Here is a 10456-nt window from a genome sequence, read left to right as displayed (position 1 = left end):
GACAGTTTCACACACTCACCCAGTCACTCACACATTCACATCTGTGGACAGTTTCACACAATCACCCAGTCACTCACGCTTTCACACCTGTGGACAATTTCACACAATCACCCATTCACTCACATTTTCACATCTGTGGACGGTTCCACACAATCACACCTGTGGACGATTTCACACACTCACCCATTCACTCACACATTCACACCTGTGTACAGTTTCACACACTCACCCAGTCACTCACGCTTTCACATCTGTGGACAGTTTCACACACTCACCCAGTCACTCCGACATTCACATCTGTGGACAGTTTCACACACTCACCCAGTCACTCACGCTTTCACATTTGTGGACAGTTTCACACAATCACCCATTCACTTACACATTCACATCTGTGGACAGTTTCACACACTCACCCAGTCACTCACTCACACACACCTGTGGACAGTTTCACACACTCACCCAGTCACTCACACATTCACATCTGTGGACAGTTTCACACACTCACCCAGTCACTCACACTTTTGGACACTAACACATAGACACTCTACCTACCAGTGTGTGTTTTGACTGTGGGAGAAAGTTGGTTCCCTGGAGGAAACCTACGTAGACACAGGGAGAACACACCAGACACAGGACCCCAAAGCTGTGTGACTCTCTTGTGTTTGCTTTTGGATGAGTATAGTGACCTGTATTTAAAGATGGACCATGCTGTGGTCAGTTGGCAGATTCCACCCTTCCTTTTGGTCTGCGGGGCAGGAAACCTGGTCAGAGAGGAAACTGACCTGACAGTTCACACGCACAACTCGACAGACAGACTCCCCAGTGTCAGCAAATTCTATTTCAAAATATATGCTCATTGCTCCCTTTGTTTCCCATTATTAAACCCTGACACCATTTTTCCTCCCAAGAGAGATGAGGACCGTTGCCCCGTATCAGGTTTAGAGTCAGCTGCAGTGTCCAGTATTCACCAATCAGCCAAAACATTACAAAGACCTCCTTGTTTCTACACTCGCCGTTCATGGAGGGACACTTTGTAGTCCTACAATTAGACCCTAGTAGTGCATCTGTTGCGCTACATACCTTGTTTGTTCACCAACATGGCCACCACTAAGCAGGTGTTAGCGTGTGGTGGATCATTCTCAGCGCTGCAGTGCCACTGACATGGTGTTAGTGTGTGTTCCGCTAGTGCAACTGGATCAGACACAGCAGTGCTCAAAATCCTCAGTCCTCTTACACAGTATACACTAGTGATCACAGGCTAAGTAGCTGACAAAACGGACCACACTAGTTTGTGTGTCCTTCTCTGTAAGAGACATCTTTTCAACTTCAACTCCTGGCTCTCCCACCCACACGCAAGTGACGCTACAATTAAAGCCCCTCTATAAAAAATAGGGGCAGAGGGCAAAGCCAGTCCTTCAGAAGAGTTTCATGAGAAAATAAGGACGGAGCGGAGAGGATGGACGGCGGTGCACCGCTAACAATGCTGTGGTCAAGATTTTATGGGCTATTAATTTTCTTCTCATTTTAATTTTCCTCTCTCTGAAGACGTTCAGCCTGGGCAGCACGAAACAGACCGAGGACCAGAATCACAGAGCAGCACACACTCAAGGAAATGAAATGTAGAGCAATGTAAACAACAAAAAAGTGGAAACATCATAGGGCTCTTGTGCTTCATGAACTGAGACATGAATCTGATTATCATTAAAACAACTTTAGGATACATCAAAAAGCCTACAGTGGTTCTTATGCAAATATGCAAACTGGAGGGGATAGTCCTAAGCCATTTGACTAACATATGGCTCTAATAGGGAACAGCTTTAATAACAATCAGGATCTAGAAAGATGTAAGAAGGTAGTGTAATGGTTTTGTGTGTAAGTCTTTGCTGGAGCTGCATGCTCCCTCTACAGGTCGTTAGCCTTCACTGCAGCCTGTCTCAAGAGTAAGTGCTTGTTGGAGATGTCAACAACCTTAAAGTTTAAGGCGCACATCTTTTTCCACTGGTCACTTTAGATGGTGTGAAGAACAAGGACAACGGCCCTGTACCAGGGTGGGGATGACATATTATAAAGTCTAAAGCAAGGTGTTTACATTACCTGGAGCGCACCGATGACAGTTTCCTCCCTGTCTTAAGTTTTCACTAAGTTCCTCTTGAGATCACGGATATTATTTTCACTCCCAAGCCAAAGATGCTTTGAAGCGAAGACGTGATTTGCATTGCTCCCTACCGTCTACAGCCCTGTCCCTTAAACACCTCATGGGGAGATTACTCCGTGTGGCTAGAACTTGTAAAACGTCTTTTATGTGGAAAAAAAACACACCTTCCTCTCAGTCTCTAAACAGTATGAAGAGACGCCAAGTCCCACGAGAAGAAAACACAAAGTGGGGCCCAGAAATGTGTTCAGGTGAGTTGCATATGCTTCGCTTATTGTAAGTGCCACTTTATTTACAATTGATTCAAAAGCCCAATGTGAAGCCTTCCACCTCTAGGTTTCAAGAGGGGAATGTATTGACCCGCCCTCCCCTCCCCTCCTCTCCATTCCCTTCCCTCTCTCACACACCCACACACACACCCTGGAGTGTTGTAATAAACGTTGCCTATAAATCTTCCCCCTTCACTATTCCCTCATCTCACTTTTTTTCTTTTTTTTTTTTTGTGTAAACAACTTCTTTTCTTCTCCCAAGTGCTGCTTATTTCTTCGCTTGTCCTCCAATAATCAGCCGGATAAAGCCACCACACGTATGCACGGCAAGCAAGCAGCTGCACACTCACACAGCAGCAGCAGGAGGAAGACCTGTGAGGGCCACACTGAATGAAGATAGAGTTAAATTCAAAAGGATCTCAGAGCTCGCATTATTATCTAGACATAGACCGGCTATTATTCTTGGTGAGGTCACTCGGTTCTTGGATTTCATTCCCGGTCACAAAATCATCTTGACAGTTGTGGCCTGTTGTGCAACTTCAGGCCTCGATATTTCTTCATTTGGAGAAGTACGAACAGTCGTCTTATCGCAAATGATACCTCTGAAATCTTTTAGCCAGTGAGTTTGGAAACACTTTATACATCAGCACAGCTCACAATGCTACTTTATCTGCTGAAATATGATCAGATGCGTCATTACTCCGTGTGATGGTGTGCTTCGCTCCGTGAAGGGTTAAAAAAAAGTCAGAAGCAGCAGAAAAGTAAATAGTGTGACGTTGCAGCCGAACAGTTAAGTGCAGGCCGTATTAATTACACAGAGGATGTATAGCAGAAGCCTGAGGATACAACTTAGGGTTAATCTTTGAAATAAACATGGCCCCTCAGCTATAATTATTTGAATAACTTCAATATTGTCAAGGATTGTTAAAAGCTTAAAAAACAAGTAATCCCGCAGTTACACCAAACTATTTAACAAGCCATTTTTTCACTGACAAATTTCTGATGTGGGGATAATCTCATGAGAGCTGGAGTTGTTGCTCATCTAACCATGGCTTTCTTGAGTCATTGACGTGCTTCTTTTTGTCTTGACTCTCTTATAAATCCATCTGTGTTTAACACTGTCATAAGTCTTTGGCACGTGCATGTAACTGCTGTTAAAAAAGTGTATCTCCAAAACAGTAACTTTCCAGGAGAGGAATAAAAAACCTTCTTAACTTCCAGCAGAAGTCAACGTGTATAGGTTTTATTCCAAGTCGTTTTTGAGCATCTCTATTACTCCATTCTTCATGCTGTGTTAAAACTATGTAGTAAACTAAAAAACCCACAGTAATGGAGATACATGTTTTTCTTTAGACTGTGACATCACACATAGACCCCCACTCTTTGCCAGAATCAAACCTCGGTGTCTTTAGATGTGAGAATTGTTCAGACTTTAAAAATATCTTCAAAGTGTTTTCAGAGGTTTCTAGTGCGGGGTCAGCATTAACGGCCCTCAAAGCACACACATGTAACGCAGTCATGGTGGTGACATGTGCTCAGCCCCTTCCCCAGAGGTGGCAACTGTGAACAAAAGAAGTTAAAAATCCACTCCAGGACTTCACTGCAACTTCCTCACTTCTCTTATCATCGCAGAGCAGCCTCCAAGATGTCAGGGCAGTACAAATGAAACCTTCTGGGAAGGGTTGGGCTTTTATTAATGCTTTTAATAAGGCATGATGATGTACAAAACCTATGTTATCTCCCACTGAGAATATAGGATAGGTACAGAATATGAGCAGCACATCTGTGTGTTGTTATTGCTCCTCGTTTGCAAGCTCTTGCATGAACTCTATCAGTAGCAGCAAAGACTAGCAGGCCTTCATGTGCTGCTGTGTGCATGCACACATTGCTGTTTTAAACACAGACGAGAGAGAGAGAGGGAGGGAGGGAGGGAGGGAGGAGAAGAACTTGATTCACAAGGGAAAAAAGAAAGCTGAAAAGCAACGCCCCAAACGAGTTGCTGTGCCTAAGCTCCACCTACAGGGGTTTTAAAAAGCAACTGCTCGACGGGGAGGCAGGGTAGCGGGGGTTCTCAGTGAGGGCGAAAAAAGAGAATAATTCACACGACCAGAACCCGTCTGTAAAGCGTCGTCACAAGGCATTACTTTGGCGCCTTTTCGTCGTTGCTCTCCTTTTTTTCGACGATGACCACGGCTATAGTGCCGCCTCTTTTTGACTTCAGCGAAGTTATCAACAACAACAACAAGGTACGGGAAAAAAGTTTCGCTGGCGTTACGTAGTTTGCGCAGTTGGCTTCAACGCTTAGTGTTGAGGAATGTGACAGACCAGCGGTTGTTTAGACGCACTTCTTTGACACGATATTGGCGACTTAAGTGGTTTAACGCGGTTAGGACCTGTCCTTGTTTCTCCTGTGGATTTGTGGGGGTAGTGCGGTGGTCGCAGGGGGTCTTCACTTTTGAGCTGAAGTCGTGTCTGTTGACCGAGATTTGTTGGGCCCAGTCAGGAGCCGACGGGAAGTTTAAGCTATTCCTAAAAGTAGGACTTGTCGGTTTAGTCAGAAAACTGAAACTTCGAGGTTGTGTTTGAGAACTCCATTCTTTTGTCTTTTTATATATCTTTATTATCCTAGCAGTCTGTTTTAATATTCTTTACATCCCATGGGGAAAGAACAGTCATAAAATAATTGTACTACCATGTATGAATAGGTATGTTGTGAATAATCTTTTTGAATATGTAATAGAACAATAACTGATGAACATTGCTATGTACTCCACTCAATTTCTGGGATTATATTTGATTAAAGTTAAACTTTTGATATCTGTCCCTTTACGAATGTCTCGGCTCACTTCTTAATGGACACACTTGACTTTGGACTAAAGCTAGCTGAGAAATCCTGATAGTGGAATATCCCCCAGCCCTTTCGCTCTTTAACACCAGGTTGGAGAATTTCACAAGTTCGCTTGCGACATTTTTATGGCAGAAGTATTGCAGGGAAAGAGACACTAGCCAGTGTGAACTAATCCAAGGCCAGTGCAGTAAAACTTTAACTAGTGACCAGTGGAAGCCACGATTTAGACTTAACTGATGTGCTGTTGTCAAATTAGTTGTTGTTCAGTTTAAAGGACGGAAATGGTTCATGTTTTGGAACTAACAGGATGGGTCTCGTACACAAAAAACGTCTAGAAAATGTCTCTCAGGGTAGAGACTTACTTTCAGAGCTTGGGAATCAGTTCAAGCCCCTGCTGAGGTTGCTTGCTAATGTCTGCGCTAGCTCTTAAACTAGTTTCCCTGATAGTAGGGGAAGTAAACACACTTCCTGACACTCAGAGGAATAATATTCTGTATTTTGGAACACTTTAGAAGGCCTGAGTCTGGTTCTGCCCCCTGCGCTGATTTTCCTTTCCCTAGTCCGTTCCAAAGTGACCGTTGAGCCATGCAGCTGCTGTAGTACGTAATGGCCGAATGGCTACCCTTCTTTGCCCCTAAAGCAAAGTATAAGGACTTATTTCGGAAGTGTTTTGTTTTTGAGGTTTGTCTTTGCTGTGTTGTGGTAAACGGTACAGGACGGGTTGAGTTTATGTTAAAATGACTGTGAAAGTAGGTAATCTTGTTTACTTAGGGTGACATGGCGTGTTGAAGACATGATAGACTTGTTTTTTAATGACCTGTAGATACAAAGGCAACTACTTTTTCTGGTTAAAGTTGTATTCGGGACCACAAAGTGTTGTATGATGTTTTCGTCCATAGCCTGTTGCTCTCCGCTCCATCTGCCTTCCATTTACTCAAGCGGCCTTGCATTCCTTGGGTGGGCATGTTGCCAAACGGGCTGTTCTATAGGCCTGCATTTCCTCACTGGTTTAAAATAACATCAGCCTAAGGTTGTAAGTGGCGTAGATGTGTATCCGTGAGCTCTATTTACTGTTTCTTTCCTGCCTTGTTCAAGACTTCCAAAGAAGTAATTAAATATGCGTGATTTGACATTGATTTGTGTATTGTAACTTTAAAGAGGTCAAATGTACTCATCAGTGTCTCCATTTTTTTATTTACTTATTTTTTTCAGAACAACAAAATGCTGAATTACAATAACAACATACTCAGTGCTCCACACACCATGTCTGTGTCCTGCACTGGATCAAATCTGCCCATCTCCAACCCCACTGGGAGCCTGCTGGACAGGAAGGCTGTGGGGACACCCTCCATTGGCGGAATCTACCAGAGACGGCACTCGTTCACTTTGCCCAGCAACAAGCTCAACCAGAACCAATTCCTGAACAAAGCAGACCCAGCCCTGCTGGGCACAGGGATGGGCAGCAACAACAAAGAAAACAGGCTCAGAGACCGCTCTTTCTCAGAGACTGGGGACCGTCTGCTGCAAAAGTGTACAGGCCCTGCTGGCCCCGGCAGCAACCAGGTCAACTCCAGCCGCTACAAAACAGAGCTGTGTAGGCCCTTCGAGGAGAACGGTGCCTGCAAGTATGGTGACAAGTGCCAGTTTGCCCATGGCTACCATGAGCTGCGCAGCCTGAGCCGCCACCCCAAGTACAAGACAGAGCTGTGCCGAACCTTCCACACCATCGGCTTCTGCCCCTACGGCCCCCGCTGCCACTTCATTCACAATGCCGAAGAACGCCGCGGGCCTCCTCCTGCCCCATCCCCGCTGTCTTCCTCCAACAAGATGGAGAGACCACGTCTGCAGCACAGCTACAGTTTCGCAGGCTTCTCCAGCTCGGCTGGCCTGAGGGACAGCCCCACCTCAGTCACACCTCCTCCAATGTTCTCCCCAGAGGAACTGCCTGAATGGCCCAGCAGCAACCCTTTCACATACTCCAGCCAGGAGCTGGCTAACCTCTTTGGGCCCAGCTTGGGAAGTGGCCCAGTGTCTGGTGCTGATCCCACCGCCCAGGCGCCGTCCTCTCCATCTGCAACTCCTTACTACTTCAGGCCCATGTCGGAGTCTCCCCACCTATTTGAGTCTCCGTCCAGCCAGCCAGACTCTCTCTCCGACCAGGAGGGTTACCAGAGCAGCTCGGGCGGCAGCCTGAGCGGCTCCGAATCACCTGTCCTTGACACCACGCGCCGACTGCCCATCTTCAGCAGGCTCTCCATCTCTGACGACTAAGGTGTCCAGAGCCAGTGTCTTCCATTGCACGCAGCAGTAGTGGTCAGAAAGCACGAGGGACAAGTTCTCCCTCTACCTCCTGCCTACATTCTTTTTTTCTTATTTTTTCTTGCTTTCTAGAGGCAGTAGACCTCCCTCATTGTATCACTTAGGCTTTAAAGATTAAAAAAACACACACAAAAACATAAAAAAAGAAAGATGCAATGAATTAAGGGAACTCCTTTTTGAATTTAGTTAACCACAACAAGCAAAAACTCCCTCTTGGGCCTAAAAGCCTCTTTGCTGCCTTGGCCTCATCTCATAGATGCCCTGCCATGACATGTGTGATTGTGCCAAAACAAAGTTAGAGCGGGGAGTGGATTGGTGAAAGGTAAGAGACTGTTGTGCCAGGTACTACTGCCTCGGTAGTGCATAGCAGAGCCACAGGTGGCATGTTTTGAGGGGGTAGTTCTGCGCTGAGTATCTTTTCCCTTTTTTATTTTAGCACCACTCTACTCAAGGACACTCTCCTGTCTAGCTTGATGGGTTTGCTAGAGTCACGCTTTGATTTTTCACAGCTGTCTGAATGCAGACCAACCCAACAAAAAGGAAATAAGTGCCTGGGGTCTATCAAGCATGTGTTGAGGTGAAAGGACTGCTGTCTCGTTTTCCATTTATAGTTCCTCGCAGCAAGTAGTTTTTTGCTCTGAGCTTTCTTCCACCCTTCTGTTAGATGGCAGACTAAATCAGTCTGCAGCAAGGACTTCTCATGAGTTTGAAAATGGGAGTTTCAATAGCATATATTTGGCACATTCTGTTTTTATCATGTGCTGCCTGCTCTGGTTTCTCACAAAACTCTCACACAATCCTGAGATCGATGCCTCTGCTCAATGATGAATGGTTTCTGCTGTCCCCCACCCCAGTTTCCCCATTGTGGCTGGTCACTTGGTGTTTGTTGGGAAGGGAATGCCTAACTGGTTATTAAACTTTAAAGACTTAAGACTTTCTACCCCACCTTCCAATCCGCAGAGGGGAATTCCAGCATTCCCAAGGTGCAGCTGAACGTCCTGCAACTTCACTTTAGATCTCCAAGCTAATTTGCTTTTCCATAGAATCCGCTCAGAGGAGCACTTTGTAATTTCACCACATCCTTCCACCTCTTTCGTTTTGACTTATTGTTATTTTGTTTATTATGGTTATATTATTATTATTGTTGTTTGGAAAAAAGAAAACTTTCAAGACAGAAGGTTTTGCTTGTCACTGCTTATTTAACTTATCAAACATATTTATTGGTGATCATATGCATTTTTTGTTAATTTTGTTTGTATTTATCTTGATAATGAAACAATAGAATATATTTTTTCTTTTATGTTAAATTATGATCTTCTGTATTAATCTTAAGATTGTGAAGACTTGTCAACTTTCTTTTTTCACAGTTAATATATTGTACTACAATTACTTGTTTGCAACTACACTTTGATAAAATGAAACTTAATTTAAAGCAAAAACAAAAAAAATCCTCTGCGTTTTGATTATTTATTGTAGAATTTTCATTCTCTTTGTTTTTATTTTTGTTTCTTTTTGTTTTTCCCCCAAATATTGGACTGCAAAACCCATTAGGCCTAATCTTTCCTTGATATAGTTATTTGGACTCACCAGAAAGCTTGACATCAGTACATTCATCTTATATCTTTAGTCAATCTTCAGTCTTCGCATCCCTATTGAGGCAGTTTTAGTCCTCGCATGTAGCATATATATATTTTATTATTTTCTTTAAGTACCAGAGATGGTAGTACAAGTTACAGCACCAGTTTGAAATGCTGAACTGAATACTGTGAGCACTAGATATCCTGGTGTCAGAATATCTCGACACACATTTATCACAACGTTGTTACTAGAGACAAACGAGTTGGATTCAATTTGGACTTTTATGGCCTTAAAGCTTCGGCTTCTACTCGAAGTACCACCTGAAGTGCATTCTATTGTTGCCTTTGTGTTCATTGAGATGATTGTGATGTGAAATCAATGCAGGTTACAAAACTTCAGTGTTAAAAGCAGTTCTTCCAGTTACGTGTGTAAATCAGATGAATTGCAGGCAATAACTGTGACCAAACGGGTTGAAGAATGAGTGTCCTTTTAAAACAAAAAAATTTTTATTCCCTTTTGTTTCCAATTGGTTTTTTGGAGCACGTATTCCAGCCCAAATGTAAAGTGCCTTTTTTTTTTAAATATATACATTCCAATGAGCGTACTCTCCCTGCCTCGAATAACGATGCAGAAGATGATCAAACGTGGTAGGGTGCTTGTTCCTTGTTTCATCAAGTGATGGAAATGAAGATTGAGAAGATTTGGTTAACAGGACAGACACAAAGAAAGTATCTAGCCTGAACTTTTGAATGTATTTCTTTTGTTTTGTTTTTTTAAAGAAAAAACAGCTTGTGCTGTTCACTACAGTAATTTCTATGTGAGTTTATATAAAATTGATTGCTTTGTTATGACTGATTGCAGTTAAAACCAATAAACCCCATATTTTTCAAAAAAAAAAATCTAGCCTTGAGTGTTTTTGTTCTGTTTGTTTGGGTTTTTTAATTTTTTTTTGGACAGGACATGGTTGAACTGTGGACATCAGAGCGCCGGAGTTTGAAGGAAGCTTTTCAAAACATATTTTCATAATTTGGTAAATTGCTGTAATCAGGGTTCCCAGCAACTGCTGTCTATAGCTAGCCTTAATCTGACCATTACGGCTTTCCTGGTCATCACTGGGACACACAAGCTTTAAGGCGGGGGGGGGTGGGTCTCGTACAGCTTGTTGAACACCAAAAACGTGTGTGTGAGTGTAGAAGAGGGAGTTACTAAGAGGAGCCTTCTCATTGGCGGTCTGGAGAGGATTGGTGGGCTATTGACCGGACCCAGATCAAACTTCACCCGATTGTGGCT

The 10456-nt window shown here is 43.6% G+C and overlaps 1 protein-coding gene across 1 annotated transcript; it reads left to right on the top strand.

Annotated features, from left to right (window-relative positions):
• Window positions 1–4470: 4470 nt before the first annotated feature.
• Window positions 4471–9748, top strand: zfp36l1a (zinc finger protein 36, C3H type-like 1a). Its single transcript, XM_066674612.1, has 2 exons — window positions 4471–4667; window positions 6482–9748. The coding sequence occupies exons 1-2, from the start codon at window positions 4605–4607 to the stop codon at window positions 7538–7540; spliced, it is 1122 nt and encodes a 373-aa protein (XP_066530709.1). The 5' UTR covers window positions 4471–4604; the 3' UTR covers window positions 7541–9748.
• The last annotated feature ends 708 nt before the right edge of the window (window positions 9749–10456 follow it).

Source organism: Hoplias malabaricus, chromosome 1 (assembly GCF_029633855.1).
Source record: "Hoplias malabaricus isolate fHopMal1 chromosome 1, fHopMal1.hap1, whole genome shotgun sequence".
Classification (NCBI taxonomy): domain Eukaryota; kingdom Metazoa; phylum Chordata; class Actinopteri; order Characiformes; family Erythrinidae; genus Hoplias; species Hoplias malabaricus.
The sequence above is the reverse complement of the archived record's forward strand: the minus strand, read 5'-3'. Positions and strand labels throughout refer to the sequence as shown.